The sequence below is a fragment of the Drosophila novamexicana genome, unplaced genomic scaffold, assembly GCF_003285875.2.
Source record: "Drosophila novamexicana strain 15010-1031.04,08,12 unplaced genomic scaffold, DnovRS2.1 tig00000689-arrow-pilon, whole genome shotgun sequence".
Lineage (NCBI taxonomy): Eukaryota > Metazoa > Arthropoda > Insecta > Diptera > Drosophilidae > Drosophila > Drosophila novamexicana.
Genome location: NW_020824818.1, coordinates 439,322 through 457,978, shown reverse-complemented (window position 1 = coordinate 457,978; position 18,657 = coordinate 439,322). Strand labels below are relative to the sequence as shown.

General features: G+C 42.3%; 2 protein-coding genes across 6 annotated transcripts; both read left to right on the top strand.

Moving 5' to 3' along the window:
• Nucleotides 1–9,455: 9,455 nt before the first annotated feature.
• Nucleotides 9,456–16,294, top strand: LOC115763063 (serine palmitoyltransferase 2). The gene is made up of 4 exons (XM_030705488.1): nt 9,456–9,817; nt 13,807–14,928; nt 14,988–15,250; nt 15,307–16,294. Exons 1-4 carry the CDS (start codon nt 9,551–9,553, stop codon nt 15,521–15,523), a joined length of 1,869 nt encoding a protein of 622 aa, XP_030561348.1. The 5' UTR covers nt 9,456–9,550; the 3' UTR covers nt 15,524–16,294.
• Nucleotides 16,295–17,040: 746 nt separating this feature from the next.
• Nucleotides 17,041–18,387, top strand: LOC115763123. Of its 5 annotated transcripts, none has more exons than XM_030705569.1 (5): nt 17,041–17,184; nt 17,242–17,336; nt 17,394–17,504; nt 17,582–18,000; nt 18,066–18,387. In XM_030705569.1, the coding sequence occupies exons 1-4, from the start codon at nt 17,067–17,069 to the stop codon at nt 17,627–17,629; spliced, it is 372 nt and encodes a 123-aa protein (XP_030561429.1). In that variant the 5' UTR covers nt 17,041–17,066; the 3' UTR covers nt 17,630–18,000; nt 18,066–18,387. The 5 variants fall into 5 exon arrangements, with proteins under 5 accessions (XP_030561429.1, XP_030561427.1, XP_030561426.1 ...); XM_030705567.1 differs by having other exon boundaries at nt 17,394–17,535; nt 17,605–18,000; XM_030705566.1 differs by having other exon boundaries at nt 17,394–17,535; nt 17,590–18,000; nt 18,066–18,385.
• The last annotated feature ends 270 nt before the right edge of the window (nt 18,388–18,657 follow it).

The following is an 18,657-nucleotide window of genomic DNA, read 5'->3' as shown; positions in this document are numbered from 1 at the left end:
GCCTCTGTTTGCCTCTCTACGCGAACCGCAAGTTTGTCGCTCCGCTGTGTGCGTGAACTGTGGGCGTGCTGCTGCGCAGAGTGGGGAAGCTGCACCACACAGCACCACCCACAAGCACCCATACTCAGCAGCCGCTTGTTCTCTGCTCCTGAAATCTCTGCCCGGCTTAGTACGCGTGACGCTGCGCGGCGCTTTGGTTGCCTGTTCGCCTAAAATGCGTGACGCTGTGATAATGTGTGACCAGAGCTCGTTGTGTGCGAGTGTGTGTGTGTGTATGTGTTGTGCTGTGACTAACATTCCCAGCATTCAGCACACACACACAATAGCGCAATGGCTGCTGCTGTTGCCGCTGCGCGCCCAATACATTTGAGAAGTAAAATCTACGCCATGTCGCGCACTTGAGCCAATCTCTCTCAGTGCGCGCACATACACAGTGTATATAAATTTATATCTCTCTATAGATATATTAAATCCCCAAAACTTGCTTTGAGGCAAAAACAACAAGCTATGGAAAATGGGATTATCCAGAAGTAGCAGCAGCCGCGGCAAGAGGAGCAGAGGCGGCGGAGGCTTGGCTCAAGTGAGCCCAACTCCGCAAAATCCACCACTCAATAGGACGAGGCACGAGTCACGAGTCCTGCGGCTGTCTCTCTCTCTCTCCATCTCTCTCACTACTTCTCTCTGTCGCTGACGGCGACGCCGCGTCGCACGCACACAACGAAAAATGTTGAATTTTGGCGCCTTCGTCAACCAGGCGAGCAGCAAAGGCAGCACGCGAGACTACGTTTCAGCTGTTGCCATGACAGCAGCAGCAGCAGCAGCACACTCCTCTCTCTCTCTCTCTCTCTCTCTCTCTCTCTCTCTCTCTATCGTACTCTCTCTCTACCCTTATGTCATGTGCTCTCTGTGTGTATCCATTAACTGGCCTGCGTCCTTGCCGTACCTTGCCACGTTTTTGGCTCAAGGACTCCGCAGCCGTTGCTCGTGCCAAATTTGTAACTGACACAACTGCCGCATATCCTGACCTTGTTTCCCAGATTCTCCTGCTCGCTCTCTCCCTGTGCCAGGCATTTCTCTTTCTGTATCCAGTGCGTTTTTGTTTTTGCTCAGTTGCAAATTATTTTTTTGTTGCCACGCTTTGGAATGTTGCCCCCGCAAGTGTCGCTCTCCGCACATTTCTGTTCGCCTGTGCCACAGGATGCTTTTTGCGTTTGATTTCAGGGACAAATATAATGATTGATAGAAACGGTTGCTATGGCAAAAATGTGAACAGCACTCTGAGAGAGAGGCACAGGAAAAGAGAGGGAGTGTGTGGAATGCAACAGCTGAGCAGCATTCGTATGGATAAGGGAGGAGTGAAAGAGAAATTATGAAACTTGCGTCATTGCTGAGCAGAGAATTAAAAAATGAGGTTAAAGACTGGGAGTATGGGTCAAACAGCTGACTTTTGAAAACAAGAAGGATTCGGTCTCGAAACGGAATACGAAGAAAAAGGATTGCAGTTATCAAAGAAGCAAGAGGTATATGCATAGAGCTTCAACATTTAATCCCAAGCTAGTTTATTTACTTAACATTATTTGATCTAAGGCCAGAGCTATTTATTAAGCTAGATTAATCGAATTTCATTGCAAGTTAGTGTTAATCGTAATAGTTAAAATCTATATAAAAAGTGAACATTTATTTATTTTACAAATTTTTTAATGCAGTCTTCAAATGCACCTAGAGCTGAAGCTTTGCAATTTATTCCGATGTTTGATTCATGAAAATATCTCTCTTTAAATAGAAACCCAACAAAAATAAGTGTACTGAGAATTCAAAATTAACTTAAATGCCATTAACATTTGGACAACCATTGAGTGCATCCCTCTAAGCCAGAGTAAAAGCCTTGAAAAAATGCCAGGCATTAGGAAATAAAGCGAAAAAATGTATTAACAGAAATCTAAATGTTTGGCCATTAGGAAGCATGCCCCTGCCCAACGCTGCCCCGCCGCCCCTTTAACCGGCTGGCTACCACGCTCATTGATGGCATTCCATTAAAAAATATGAAATTAGACTTTAAATTTGGCAAAGGCAAAGGCAAAGGTCAAAGGTGCAGCCAGCCACTGGCCAAGCAGCCGGCCAGTTGGTGGAGCAAGCGATGGCCCCCGTAGCCCCGCCTGGCTGCCACCAGCCTGACCGCCTGCCTGCCTGGGTTTCTGGGTGCCTGTGTGCCACAAGCAGCCGCCAACATGTGGCCAAGAAAAACGGGCTTTTGCTTTTGGTGTTGTTGTTGGGTGGGTGGGCGCATTGGTCCACTCCTCGCTCCAGACGATTGCTGCACGTTTTGCTCATTTTACTAACGTGATAATAAAGTGCAAATAATATGCCTCAGTTGCAGTTGCAGTTGCAGCCAAAGACAATTGTTGCAGCAACTTGGCCGCTGATCAGCGCGCTGTGATAGCTACACGAGCGGCTGCGGCTGCGGCTGCGGCAGCGGCTGTTGCAAGCTTTCCGCAATCGATGCAACCAAACAGCAACAAAAGCAGGGAATTATCGCTGATGGAAATGCACCTGACGCTTGATTTGTTGCTGTTGTTGCAGTTGCTGCAATTGTTGCCGCTGTTGCTGGCATTTGCACGACTTTTCGGCCCACTCTGCAACTGTAGCTGGGGCGTTGGTTCGACGTTCTAACGCACTTGGCCCCAACTCACACACACACACTTGTACACAATTCCATTTGGGGCCAGGCCAACTCTCTGTGGCCGCTGGCATTTGAGCGATCCGCGCGGCAAACACAATTCGCAGCCTCGTTATGTGCCAATTACTTGGCAAACAATTTTTACCTTTAGCCCCAAGTTCAAATTTTAAAATCAAAATCAGCAGCGGCTGCAGCGGAGACAGCGAGGCAAGTGGAGGCGGCTGCAGCAAACCTGGTCCGGGTAATTGGTCTGCCTGGGCAGGTTTTCCCATGGGTAACCTGTTGCGACCGACTTCCACTTGAGCCCCAGAGCCTCAACAACGGTAATCACTCACTCAAACAGCAGATGCTCTATCTCTCTCCCTCCCTTCCCTTCTCTATCTCCCCCCCCCCCCCCCCTCTCTCTCTCTCTCTCTATTTAGCTGCATCTCTGTTGCTCTGTGCCATCTTGGCAAGGTGTTAGAGCTTTGCCACAGCATTCGCATAGGTACACGAACTTCAAATCAAAGCCAAGTTAAGTGCTAGTTGCGGCTGTCTTTTTGCGATTACCAAACGCCCCACCAACCCATTCCCGTCCTCCCTTCCCCTATCCAAAGTGTTAGCTGTCCGAAAACTATAAAAGGGCTCCAGACTTGCAGATTTGCATTTGGCGTGTTTGGTATGCGACCAAATTATAGAGAGAACCGCCAACTAACCAGGGCTCTGGCCTGGGCCACATGAATGCGCGGTCATAGATCGCTGGGGCTTCATTCAGCTTGGCTGCCGTATAGCCTTGGCAGCAGCTTCCATAGGTCAACCTGATTGCTCCAGTCGGTCGCTGGATCTGCTGCAGCGGATCGCCCGATCAAAGCCACAGACAACTTAATTGACCTTCTGCCGCTGTGCAACATGTGGAATGTGATTTATGCCCCAGACTAAGAGTTGATCGTAACGCAAAACATGTCTGTTTTATGTGGGATATCGCGCTTGATTAGACGTCAAATAATTGAATTTTACATTAAGAAATTGATCAGCCCTTGGGCAGATCAGCAAAGAGAGCTTAACGTAGGTTATCTGCTTCTGCTAAGACTCTTTATCATCTCTTTATCACCACGTCACCTTTCTTAATTTTTGGCAGACGGTGGCGTACTGTTGTGATTTGTTGGTAACAAATATTAATGAATAAGTAATCAATATTAAATATTAGTGTTTTATTTAATTTATATTAACCTATATTTAGTGGGCCGAAAATCGATCAACTCTCAATATATGCCGAATTGAGCATCGCCAAAGAAAACTACAACATAGTTAATAAAATATCTTGGTTCATTTTGGATTTGAGCTGAAATGCGATCCCATTCATGGGTAGAGCTCGTTTTACGATTTCATAGAATCAAAGACCAACTGCCCCCATAGTATTACATGGAGGCAAGGAGCACATTTGGTGGCAATGCTGCAGACGCAGCTTTTCGAGTGGAGTCGACTCTGGACTGTGGACTGTCAGATGGCTGCCGCCCACAAATTAGCTGGCCAATAAAATTGGCAATTAGCTAAACATTTGTACGCACTGCGAATGCTTTGTTGTTGTTGTTGCTGCTGCTGCTGTTGTTGTTGTTGCTGATTTTGCTGATGTTGCAGTTGCAGTTGCTGTTGATGGCCAAAACGTGAGCGAGGCGTGAGCCATAAATACGATTGCAAATGGCAGCAATTAACGCCGCGTTTACGTCCGAATGCGAACCCGAACCCGAAACCGATCTATGGGGAGAAATACATTTAGTCCACCTCCTTAAGCCCCCTTCCCCCTCCCGCCCCTATACAGATTCGCAGTTCAGCGGCCGTTTTCATAAACATAAAAAGCCAATTTCAATAACATTTTTCCCAACTGCAACATGAGGCGCAACAGCAGCAACAGCAGCAGCCAGCAATATGTTGCTGGCAACACAGCAACAGTTGCAACAAATTTGTTGATGCCCCTCGACTGCTGCTGCTGTTGTTGTTGTTGCTGTTGTTGTTGTTGCTGCTGTTGGGCTCTTAGCTAGAATATCGTTTATTGAAACATTAATTGCCCTTGTGAAAATCACTTTCGAATAGTTCAACAACTTTTCTGGCGGCAGCTGCCTGTTGCTGATGCTGCTGCTGCTGTTGTTGTTGTTGTTGTTGCTGCTGCTGTTGTTGTTGTTGTTGTTGTTGTTGTTGGTGTCCACATTTGCATTTTCTCCCGTTCGTGTTGCTGAGACACTTGTTTAACTTTTTTGCTGTTGCTCTCCGTTGGGGTCGTCGCCTATTGCTCAGTTTGCTTCCTTTTGCCACTTCGATAATTGAAATTTTATGTTTTTGCGCCTAGGTGTGGGTGCGTGTGTGTGTAATTTGTGAGCTTTAACATTTGTTTAGTTAGTATCGAAATGTATAACTGATCATTTATGTAATCAACCGAACTATGAATAATATGAATAATAATTGTTTGAATAACAAACAGTATCTTTGTGTAATACATGAGAATCAACATTTATAACTAACTTCCGAAATAGTATGTCTACCATATTCCATATTCCGATTGTCTGGCATTCAAAATTTCCTTGTAATCGAGGAAAAATTTCAAGAAGCTTAAGCATACAAATTGTGTTGAAATTTTACTTTCGAGAAGAGACATTCCACAGAATCCATTAAAAAATAGAGCAAGGGAAACACATGCTAAGCTCCAAGTGCCCAACTAGGAAATACCTTAATCCCAGCGCCGAGCTGCCGTTACAAACATTCATTCAGGACATAAAAATGTCAATTGTAGCAAAAAAATGCATTGATTCTACAATTTTGTGGCTGTCGGGTCGGGAAAGATTGCCAAAACGAACCCGTTGTCCGTGAGGACCCAACCAGACTTGGCGAAACATTATCTAAGCCAACTGAGTTTTCATAATAATGTACATATGTTATTTCAATCAAATACAATCAAGGATAAGAAAATGTCTTAATAACGAATTCTCAATAAAGATTATGTTAATAAGGGCTTTTTTAAAGCTTCATTTCTCTAGTTCCTCTGAGATGTCTCTGAGATGGACGTGTTCATACAAAGCGACAGACATGGCTAGATCGACTCTGCTGCTGATGCCTTATTAGTTTAAATTAAATTAAATTCTACACGTTCTATATGGAGCTAGCGTATAAGAAGACGTTCCATTGGGCAACCGAAAGATTTTTGATACAATTTAAAGAGTTGGATGCATAGTCAACTTTATTGGGCTGGGCTAGAGTTGAAGGGAATGATCCGCAATTGTTTATGCAGTCACTGGCTCGTTCCAGTTCACAGCTCAATCACATGTTGTACAGCAGTTGTAACACCTACAGTGGAACTGACTTCAGATACACAAAACGATTGACAGCCAAAACTGTCAACGCATTTGAAAATCAGTTGACTGAGTGCCAGGCCACGCCCCGCTGTTGGAGGTTGTTCTTGTTGTTGTTGCTGCTGTTGCTGTTGCTGTTGTTGCTATTGTTGTCGCCGCCGGTGGCAATGGCGACCGACACTTGGCCCCCAGCCACAAGTCGCATAATGAAAATGTCAACTACGCTGCCTGCCTGGCACAAAGTCCACTTGGAGAGTCAGGCGAGCCAGGCAGGCAAAAAATAAAGTAGACGATCTGGCTGGCACCGATGTATGCATACCCTGTCAAAATTGTCGCCTCATCACACAAAAACAAAAAACATTCCTTGAGCACAAACTCAATATACTTATAATCTATATAAATTTATAGTAATAACGATATTAACATTTTAAGGTATATTTATTCTCATCATTTTGATAAATGTCGCTGCGATTACGTGTAATTTTAGAAACTGAACATTTTTTAGACCAGGGCGCCGGAACATTCGGCTGTGGGTTTGATTCTATGAACCCAGTTCAAATCGTGGTTCACCACAGTTTTATATTTATCAACAATTAAATGTTGCATAAATTCAATCTATTATTCATATTTTTTTATTTATCAGCAATTTCATTTGTTGTAAATTATAAAATATGGTTCGGTTGTTGCTCTGGTTCGGTTTGAGGTTTGGTTCGTAGTAAAAAGTACTTATGAGCTTTAAGCTTGAACCGGCTCGATACCAAAACAACTTCTAGCCATCACGAGAGACCTTAAGGAGTTACCAGCTGAACGGAAAGAAGTATATGGACCACAGCTAGGGTATAGATAAAAGAGACAGAAGTACAGAGCGCCGCTGCAGCAACTGTAACGCAAATATCACGCGTGATTCATCGGCGACAACAACAGCAACAGCAACAACAGCAACAACAATGGCTGCAGAAAACACCCACACACGCACACACATATGCAAATGTTGCTGCCGTTTTGTTGTTGTTGTTGCTGTTCTTGTTGCTGTTGCTGCCGTTAGCTGTTGCTGTTGCCGTTAGACGAGGCTCATTTCAGCGCGTTTTTATGCTTGTTAGAGCAACGCCCTCGTCGGTTTGAAATTGGGTGGGGACTTCGCTGGAAGAGAGAGAGAGGGCGGAGAGCGGCGGGTCGGAAAACTGTAGGTCTGCACTTTTCTTATTTATTAAGCGCACAAAGTCGTAATTATGCAAAGCGACAAGAGTTTATGGGCCAGCAATTGTTGCTGTTGCTGCTGCTCACTGATGAGTTGCTGTTGTTGTTGTTGTTGCTGTTGCTGTTGTTGCGACACACTGCGACACTTTTAATGCCTGTGTCGCTTACACAATTCTTTAAGTTTAATTGCCAAAATGAAAAACCAACAATACAAGCCGAAACAAAACAAATCGAATGTACTTGAACCGTGGGCAATCGATGTAATCGATATCGAAAAGTGCAAAAATGAAAAAGAAAAAAAAAAAATGCAACGGCAACAACACAAATTTTGGCATTCAATTCGTTGACAATAAGAGTCGCGAATAAGTCGCTGATTTTGTCGTTTGGTGTCTGCGATAAGCCAGATTCAGAATCTTTGCCAGCTATTGGCCAACTCTCGGCTCGTATTGCCCTTAAGGAAAGGGTACATCAGCTTTGTGATGCGCTTTGCGTGAGTGGAATATGTGTGACATCTTTGATGACTGAGCATTTAAAACAATTTAAGTAATTTGCAATCAGCCCATTTGAAAAGCATTTTCAATTCACCCAAGTGAAATGGATTTGCCGAAAAGTGTGCATGTTCTTCAATATATTTGATATTTATAAATAAGTCTGAGCTTGATCGAATGGTAAACAAAAAAGTTTCCTTCTACTGTTTCCCACCAATATTCCACTGTAGAGAGTGGAACGTCAGTCAATCAGTCAGTCAGTAATGACGAATTGGGATAGAGTGTGCCAGCTACGGTGTGGGCTTCATTGTTCCTCTAGCTTTTTAGGGTGCCGCCGTCGCTGCCACGCTCTACAAGCCAAGATCGCAGCTCAACGTGACCCGCTTTCTGGGCCCACAGCAAAGGGCTAGGGCTGGCAGTAGCAGCAGCAGCAGCAGCAGCAGAGGGGCAGCGGAGATGGCGACGACGACAATTTGGCAATCATTTGCATATCGATGTAATGATCATTGGGTCTCAGGAGGGAACGTGTTGGCATTTTGCATAGGCTGCCTACATAATAAGCGCAGATTGTTAAATTTATCGCGCGGCGAAGATATTTCAGCTTAATTACAATTGAATTGCATGTGGAATCGCTTGTTGATTGTTTTTACCGTCTTTCGTTGACGTATTCTCTGGGCTTTGTTGTTGTTGTTGCTATTGTTGTTCTTATTTTCGTCATCTTGTTTACTTTAACAAATTCGACGCATAATTTTCCCAAGCGAATGTTGAGTTCAATGTTTTTGTGTTTTCCAAATGTATTTTGTCTACAAAATCCTTGAAGTAAGTCAATAGTCTCTGATTGCCATATACCCATTCTCCCTCCACACACCCCGAGCTCCAACTCATTTACAAATTGTTCAAATTCTTCCGCAAAATAAACAAAAAAAAAATGAAGAAAAATGGAAAAAAGTTTCGTTTTCTTTTGCTTGAATTTACCGATCCGTCAGACGCGTCTTATTATTCCTACAGGCTATAGGCCTATTGCCCAAGTCAACGCACTTTGCGGGGGCCTCATGAATTTTACTACAATTGCCGCTTTACGCACTTTTTCGGGCTGCTGGCGCTACGTATTGACCGTAGAATCAATATTCGATTCGATTCATTAACGTTTGCTGATTCCTACGCAAATTTATTCGAGTGACTACTAATATAAAGCAGTGAGGCTGAAAACTATTGATAAGTATTTTTTTTTTCTCTAAAAAATGATTCAATCAGTAATTTTGATGTACCTCCTAAAAATATGTTTTGTAAAAAAAGATTCTCAAAATTTTAAAAAATTTATTTGAATTCGCATAAACAGCTTGCTAGTGCACTGCTTGCATGAATCCTGCTTACTGTACTGCTTTTGTGTATTTGTGTTTGACCTGCTTGCTTTAATGTTGCCAAACTATAGTTAGCGCGTTGCCAACTACATAGTTACTCTCGAAATTCCAGTTCCTGTTCACCCAGTTCGGCTCCAGAGATATAACAGCAGAGTCAGATTCTGATATTCGAACATTATCAGATCGCTTTAAAAATTGTAAGTTAACTGGAATGATCGATGTATTTATTTAGTTAATTCCAATTCACACAGTGAGTAGGCTGCGCGTGTTCGATAGTTAACTGCCGCTTGCAATAGGGCAGCACGAAAATTCGATATCAGCTGTGCGAAACTCACCACACGCCCTATCATAACTCACAGGGTGTCGCTTGTTCACTTCTTAATACAAATACTCAGTCTCCATTTAATACTTTTTGTTGGAACGCGCTGGCGGACGGTTTGGGGCCATCCGAGTTCGCTGTGTCGGTGTAAAAAAGAAATTGCCATTTAAATTCGCTTATTAGCAGCAATGGGCAACGTGGACGACGACAGCGCCACCTTCGAGCAGGGCTATGACTGCGCCAATAACAGAAATGAAAAGGTCTCAACTCCAATAAGCAATGGACACATTCCAAGTCACGCGTTTGTGCAGCAGGAGGTGGAGGGGCAGCTTAACGAGGCGGAGCTGGACGAGGAGGAGCAGAACGAGGAGCTGTTGCTGCTGAACAAACACCTCAAGTTCTCGGCACCGGCCTACACCGAAATCCGCACGCGTTCCGGAGGCCTTAAATTCAAGGTGAGCTGAGAGTGAAAGAAAAAAAAAACCACAGCTAACAGAAAGGCGAGGCAATTTCGAATATGCTTTTGCTTTTGCCTCTGTTTCTGCTTCTTGTTCTACTCGTGCCGGCGCTTCATTGATTTTGTGTGTGTGTGTGCGTGTGTGTTTGTATGTGTGTATAAGAGTAAACGTATGAATAAGCGGGCGCGTGTGTGAAGAGAACGGCGCGCCAAAAAAGAGTAAAACATGTGTGCATTTGTCAGGCCAAGAGAAGGGTGGAGATGGCTGCAAGAAGCGCCTTTTCGCATTGGCGTCATTTCTGGGTCAGCTGCCAGCTGTTGGCCCCGTTTACACCCTTCGCAATGTCAAACACAGTGCTTTTACTCTCTCCCCCTCTCTCTCTCTCTCTCTCTCTCTTACTCGTCCGCTCTCTTCGGGTCGTTTGTTTTGGGCAGCTGAAACGCCGATTCTTTGCATCTATTTCTGGCAGCCCCAGCAACTGGGACATGTGTCCTGGCGTGTGTCCAGCAGCTGGCCAATTTGCGACCTTTGACATGCTCGTTTATGGCCACTGCGCCCAACTTGGCTCGTTCCGCCCATGGGCTGTGGCTATCGCCATTCCGCATGCTTATCAGCTAACACTCATAGAGCACACAAGAATTTAACGTAAAGCTTTCGAAAATGCGCTGACGGCTGCCATTGGGCGTTGTGGGGGTGATTCATGTGCTGTCTGATGTTTTTTGGGCCCGGAATCTGTTAAATTTAGTTGATTAGGTTTTTAGTTTTCATTTCGGCCATATAGAAAAAGAGCGCGACTTGCAAGTGACGCATTGTCGGGCCTTACCCGGATAACAATTTATATTTCGTATTTCTTGACTTTTAACTATTAATCTATATATCAACTAATGTGTATATTATAGATATATGCAAATCAACCCAGATGCTGTATACATTTAGTCTGTACTAAATGCATCAAGAACCCTCTCCGCTTTTATTCAGAATCAATTTCCTAACCACATCGGACTTCAGCGGAATTTCAATCAGAAAATGTATGCTGATAGCTCTGCTAACGGGCAGTTCCCTCGGTCGGATGTGATTAGCCGGTCAATTCTTTTTAGTCTGAATCTTGTTTTACCCATTTTCGATGAAAGTGCCCTCCCTCTTTGACCGCATTCCGACAATCTTCCTCTTTTGTAGACCAAAAGATATTACTTTCGTATGGGAATGTCCCCAACGATTACTACAATCGACAATATATTCTTAAAATCAATTTGTTTACATCTCATTTTTAGACAGTAGGTAAATTTAGTTATAATTAAAATTAACAGGAATATTAAGTTTCTACTTCTTTTGTAGGAAGTTGAATTTTTTTGACTTATCTATCGGGGACCGGGAATGTGTATGTTCTCATATTCTCTTTTCTACAGATTGTGTAAAGATTTATACAAAGTAAAGGAAAGTAGCTCCTAAATCTGATTACAGAAATAAAGATATCTATTGGCAAGAAATACTTGCCTTAAGTTTAGGGCATTTTTTCTTGGCTGGACAACTTGTGTTTCTTCAGATCACTTCACAGACTTTTTAATTCAGAAGCCAGTTTTATAGTTTGTATGAAGTTGTATTCTATATACATATATATAATATATTCTTTAACAGAAGCCAATATCAGTTAGACGTAGTATTTAATAGAGTTGTATCCGATTGCCTGCAAGAACTGCAACATAATATAATTCGTGGCTTTACTGTATTCTTCTGCAATTTAATCCAACAATACACTGAAACTTCTCAGTTTCTGAGTTCAGCCGAACTTAAAACCAATAAATAATTGGAATAATAATCTAGTAAGTAAATAAATATATAGTTCACGTTACAATCTGGCCCCTGAACAAGACTCGTGCCTGGTTGGGCTGTGTATTTTTTATCAGATGGTTCCGATTTTCAACATTTACCACCCGTTCAATGCGAAAAGCATTCATTATCTATGTTAGTTCGTTGTACTTGAGTTTTACAAGCGGTTTGTTTTATGTGATTATTTATTTATTTAGCTGGGCTTCAGTTTAATCTATTGCACAACTGAAGTGCATACGAACTATATTATATAGCATATGACTAATTTAGGTTCGTTTTTTGGAAATTGCAATTGCGTGTGTTATTTCGCATAAGAAACAAATTTTGCAAGCGCGCCAAATGATAATAAACACGACATATTCTCGCTGTCGCCGTGTTATTGTTATACAATTGAGTTATGGCTAGTTATATGAATTTATATGTACACATATACACTTTATATAGAAGCTTCGTATGTCCCATCCCCGCTATAATAATGCTAGCCACAACAAAATCCGAGCAGCGGCTAGTGTAATGAGCTCCTTTCCACAGCTGCCAGCCGGGCAACACACGGCTGTTCCCAAGGGCCAAAAATTACACCAAATCTGATACCTCCCCGATTCTGCTTAAAAATTGGAAAGTAAACTTTCTTCTGCCTTGGTATATGCACAATTTCAACAAGATAGAACTATAAAAAACGGAGTAAAGCAAGAGTGCATTAACCAAAATGTGGACATAGGGTAAACGAAAGCTTGTGAATGGGTACAGGGTATCTGCTAGTCGGACACTTGCGACGAGGGTAGCTATAAAATAACTTCACGCACTGCGCAAACTGTGTGCCGTGTTGTGTAATGCTCCACATAGTTATATATGTATGTATATACAACCTGCATATATAGATAGATATGTGTAAGAGTGTTTTTATGGCTTCCATATAGTTTGTGGTCGTAGAGCCCTCCAAATGACATCGCTGCACAGTGTGAGCGAGCGAGAGGCCGAACTGAACGCAGTTTTTGTATTCTGGTAGTTAAATGTTAATTGGCTGATTGACGACACAACAACAACAACAACAGCAACAACAACTAAAGTATATATCTGTCCGAGGTGTACTAAATATGCGACTGATACTGTGAAATGATTTTTGAGCTGCAGGTCATGAGTTGATTGCTGAAAGGTCTCTCAAAAGCTTGTAAGCGATTCGCGGCAAATAGATACCTCAAGTGTTATCTTTTTGGGCTCTCATCTAACGCGTGATATGAATAGCTTTTGATATTCTATTTATGCTCATCATCGAATTGCTCGTTATCTCCTCATTTTATCAGCCGGCCGCTTAATAAATATATTCGAATTTTGACAAACAGTGTCTAATGCTATATATAAAATTGAAAATTTATAGCTCCAACGGAATTCATGAAACTATCCAAAATCACAGATCTGGCATGTAATATTTTAGTATAAAATTTCATATATTCCTCCTATTTACTGGGTTGATAGAACGCAGTAAATTCTGCAGATATCCGTTAAATAACAGGGTCTTTTCTAGAGATAGCCTCAAGTATTATATTTGTGACATTTGTCAGCAGCACCAATTTATTGCTTCCATTTGCTTTATTAGCTTAGGGACGCAAATTGTACACCAAAGATCAATTCTTTTGAAAACCTCGCAGGTGAACGAAATATTTGGTATAAAATTGTTGTTAAAGCTGTCGGAAATTGATATCGATTCCCGGATGGATCGAATAGTTTATCAGAACAATGTCAAGCACTCGTGATATTAAATGCACTATGTTTATTTTGAAAACTAACTTGTTGTTCGGGGAAAAACAGATGAGTATACAAAAACCAGTCTAATTGGAACAAAATCGGACACCATTTTCTTCGACTGTGTGCTTTCTCTTGCCTCCGACAAATATTAGGAAAAAGGATCTTATGGAATACTACGTTTGCCTCAAAGTATTCAAAAGAGCGCGCTCCTTCTGGGAACCATATGTAGAATTCTAATTAAACGCCGGTCGTGGATTATCGAGTCTCTCGCACCTGTTCTTTGCTAGTTGTGATTACTTTGGCGCTGATAACGAGCTGTCAATTTGCATTGTGATAACAGGCATTCGGCTCTAATATAAATGTGTTCAGCAATCAATCATGCGTAACTCCCTTCTAATCTGTATCTAACGCCGCAGGGCACCAGTGAGGGCAGCTACCACCCGGCCAAGCAGCCGATGGAGGCCAATGGACATGCGACAAAGTCCGGCAGGAAATGCGAGAAGTTCAAGCCAAGTCAGGCGGACGGTGTCTTGTCGGCGGAGCAGGAGCACTACCAGAAGACGTCCTTTGAGGATGTGCCGCTGCACACGGCCTGCCTGACCTATTTGGGCTTCTATCTGCTGATGATACTCGGCTACATAAACCAGCTGCTGTTCGTGCCCAAGGTAGCCACGGAGAAGGGGCGTGAGGGCTATGTGGCCCTATACGATGCCTTTGAGAGCTTCTATTCGCGCTATGTGTACCGTCGTGTACGCGATTGTTGGAATCGACCCATCTGCAGTGTGCCAGGCGACGAGCTGGTGCTAAAGGATCGCGTAACCGACGATTATGGCTGGAGCTTTAGATTTACAGGGACCGAGACACGTTGCCTGAATCTCGGCTCTTATAACTATCTCGGCTTTGCTGCCGCGACAGGAGCCTGCGCCGACGACTCGGAGCAGCGTGCTCGCCAGAAGGGTCTGGCCTATTGCAGCCCTCGCAGCGAGCTGGGCAATACGCAACTGCACATCGATCTGGAGCGGCTGACAGCCCGTTACTGTGGCGTCGAGGATGCGATTGTCTTTGGCATGGGCTTTGCAACGAACGCACTGAACTTGCCCTCGCTACTGGGCCCCAACTGTCTGGTTGTGAGCGATGAGAAGAATCATGCCTCCATTATTCTGGGCCTGCGTCTGTCGGGAGCCACCACGCGCGTGTTTAAGCACAACAGCATGCGGGATCTGGAGCGTGTGCTGCGCAATGGCATCTGCTATGGCAATCCGAAAAACGGCGGCAAGCCCTGGAACAAGATCATGATCCTAGTCGAGGGCATCTTCAGCATGGAGGGTTCCCTGGTGCGCCTGCCCGAGATTATTGCCCTTAAGAAGAAGTACAAGGCGTATCTCTATCTCGATGAGGCCCACAGCATTGGATCCATGGGTCCGACGGGACGTGGCGTTGTCGAGTACTTCGGTGCCGACCCCAAGGATGTGGACATTCTGATGGGCACCTTTACCAAAAGTTTCGGCAGCGCCGGTGGCTACATAGCAGGCTCCAAGGTGATCATAAATACGCCATAATTCCCTGGCATCGCATTTAATTCCCATTGCTTTCGCAGAAACTGATTGACTTCCTGCGCACAAACAGCCACGCCCATTGCTATGCCAGCTCTATCTCGCCGCCCATTGTACAGCAGATCTACACCTCGATGAGCATCATAATGGGCGAGGATGGCACCGATACGGGTCGCAATAAGGTACAGCAGCTGGCCAGAAACACGCGCTATTTCCGCAGGCGCTTGGCACAAATGGGCGTCATTACCTATGGGCATGAGGATTCGCCGGTGGTGCCCATGTTGGTCTATCTCTTTTCAAAGATTGGGTAAATGTGATTCTGCCTTGCTTGCCAACTTTGTTAATTTGTGCTCCTCCACTTAGTGCTGTCATACGCACGCTGACCACGCGTCATATTGCCGTAGTGGGCGCTGGCTTTCCGGCCACGCCTATCATGGAGGGTCGCATACGCTTCTGTTTGTCGGCTGCGCACACCAAAGAACAGCTTGACTATGCCCTCGACGTCATCGACGATGTGAGCGAGAACTTGGGTCTAAAGTATTCCCGCAAACCGCGCGATCCCAAGATCATTGAGTACTAGACTCTAAGCACACACATGCACCATACAACACATACACACACATTTAGTACTTTAAGTAGAAAGTTGTCCTCAGTTGTTGGAACCAGCCCAAGGCACAAACTGCATTCGGCACAGATCGAGTTTCAGGCGCCAGACTCGAGTCGTTGATATGGTGAAGCTATTTATAATGGACATGTTGTTGTGGTTTAACTTTTGACTAATCCCCAAGGGACTCTGCCTAAAACACTAAAAAGAAATCGATGAAACAGCACTACAACAACATGCATAGCTTTATTATGATGAAAATAATAATAATAATAACAATATTGATAACTATTGTATATTTAGCATTTAACTCTTCGTAGTTGTTATGGTATTTCGTAATATTTCCGATGTCTTCAGCTGCTGCACATATTTTCTTCTCTTTTAAGTAGTAAGATGTGAAAAATGTATCATGATCATCAAGTTTTTCTGTTATACAAATGCGTATACTCTATAAGCAAGCCAGATCCAGCAGCTCCTTTATTTTTATTGCTAGTCTACAAGCAAGTAGATTCATTGCCCCAACATCGCGCACCTCGCTTTAAAAGATTCAAATGCCAAGCCAAACCAAATGGAAATATTCAGAAGCAACCAGTTAACATAAAAACATAAAAGGCGTGGCAGTTCCAGAAATATAAGCATTACTTCTATGTTTGTGTATATGTATTAAACATTTTATTTTTCTAATAAAAATATATATGAAAACTTCGAGCTTAACATAGCGATGTGATAAGCATGCAATGTCTCAAATTGTTTGTTTTGCGATTTTCTGCAAGTGCTTTCAGAATACGCAAAAGACTCAGAATTGATTGTACTTTACAAAACCATTAAAATAAATCTGAAAATTAATTTATTTGATTCATTAGGCCCCCAATGAACAAAATTTTTGTTTAATCATAACTTGGTCAAATCTCATCCGACAAATCTCCTCGAACAAAGACCCAAATGTCATCTTTGTTCACGACTTAGCCTCTAGTTCAATTTGGCATCTAAATCTGGTAACATTGCTCGGAATTTATTTAAAACGTAAAGCCGGGGCTTACCCGCTAGTTATATATATTTCAAAAATAACCAAAGTTTTTCAAAAATATTTGTCTAGGATCATCATGTTTTTTCAATCAAAATGAAAATCAAATTTCAGAGCTGTTTTTATTGCATTAAAAACCCAATTCGGGTGCAAGCAGTGAACCGGAAAGCAGGATGCAAAGCAGTTCATGAATATTTTCCAAGCAGTATAACTTAGAAGGTGTTATAATGAGGTATTGACAATAGTTTAAATAGATATGATGTTGTTTCTATACCCTGTATCCAGTTGTGTAACTGAATATTTGATCCCATTAAGGCTTTAAGTATAAAGTTAAGATAAATAGCAAAGACATACTTTAATAGCGGGCGCGAGCACACTATTTCTTCATGTTTCCTCAAGACTACGACTTAAATATTTTGTTAGCCCTATTCGACCAAACATAAATTAATAATCACACAAAATAGTTGGCTATGCTCTAAGGTTCCCAGCCAAAAAATGTTTTATCTGCACAATTTTCTGTTCATTTTTAGCTTACGTTTCGGTTGCCGTCTTATAGGATTTATTGAGGTTTGTCTGTATGGCTATGGATTCTATTATTTGGTTAACAAATATGGTAATATAACACTTGCTCAATATCTATAGATTATTTGTAAAGCTTTCCACATTTCAGGCTTCTCGCAAATGCTGGAATCGATGATTATAATATCTCTGGGCACTTCCTGTCTGCTGTCGATTCTAATGTTGATCTCTACGCTGCAGGACCACGTGAGCTAAAGCATTTTGCTTGAATGCCATATTTATTCAAAATGTTACTTGATTTAGGAATCATCCGGCATTATCTTCACTTATCTAATGTGGGGCATTTTCACAACAATTTTCTTGGCAGTCTTCTACTTGATCACCTTTAAGTCGGGGAGAAAAATAAGTTTGGAGGTATTCTTGGGTCTTCTATTGGGCACAACAAGTAAGTAGCGTTTGTTCATTTTTTGCTATGTTGCTTATTTCAACAGTTGCCAAGTGCTATTCCATGCTGGTGGTACTATCATTCCTCCATATGATGGTAAGTTCCGATAGTGAAGATTCCTCTTAAGGGCGCTTTGGACTTCAAAATAGAGATGGAATAGAAAACATTATTCATATGTGAAATGCCCAATGTCCACTCTTAGACAGCTGTTTTATTAAAGTGCATTTATATATTTTGTATCTATACAAATAACGCTCTCTTCCTGCACGATTGACGGACTGACCGATTCATGGTCAACGCAAAGTTCAAGTCGGTAGGGATAGGAAGTTTCTTCCAGATGAAACTAGTGATGGAAGCCCGTACTGAATATCGTATTAAAAACTCAAAATGGAAAACTTCGATTCTGCAAGGGAATATCGAAAAATTTTAAAATTTTAAAAAATATTCACAACGATATTAGAGAATGTAAGATAGCAACAAAAATCTATTTTTTAATATTTTGAAGCCTTGTTTTCATTTATTCCAATCAGTAGAGTAACGATATTAAAAAGTATAAGCCCGAAAACCATTCCAGAAATGTGCGGCTAGAACTGGAAACAAGAGTGATGACTATCACTAATGTGTCAAGAACCAGCAAATACTTTTCAGTAATCTTGTATAAATGGGAATAACTGGCTATTGCTTGTTATGATCACCAAGGAGACATCTTCAAAAACTTAATGACTTCTGTATTTTCAGCCTCAGCAGGCTTTGCTAAGAAGAAATTTGTTTGTGTCGTTTCCTCAAGTTCATACAGTGTATACAATCCCACAATGAGAATATAACAAATGTATTTAAATTCACAAATAATACGCAAATAACAAATAACTTAAGCATAGCCACTAAATACATCATTTTTAACTTTTTTCATTTCGGAACGATTACTTTTTCGATTTTTGCTATCTACTAGCAAGAGACCGAAGTCTTTTCAAAACATGCGACTTATATTAAATCATACTTCTGTTTTTTTTTTTTTTTTGTCAGTTTTCAACACATTAGAAACAATCCTGACAATTTTTACTCAGTCGTTCTGATCAAAACTATACGGGTTACATATTGAATGACAAATTTAAAATTATTGTA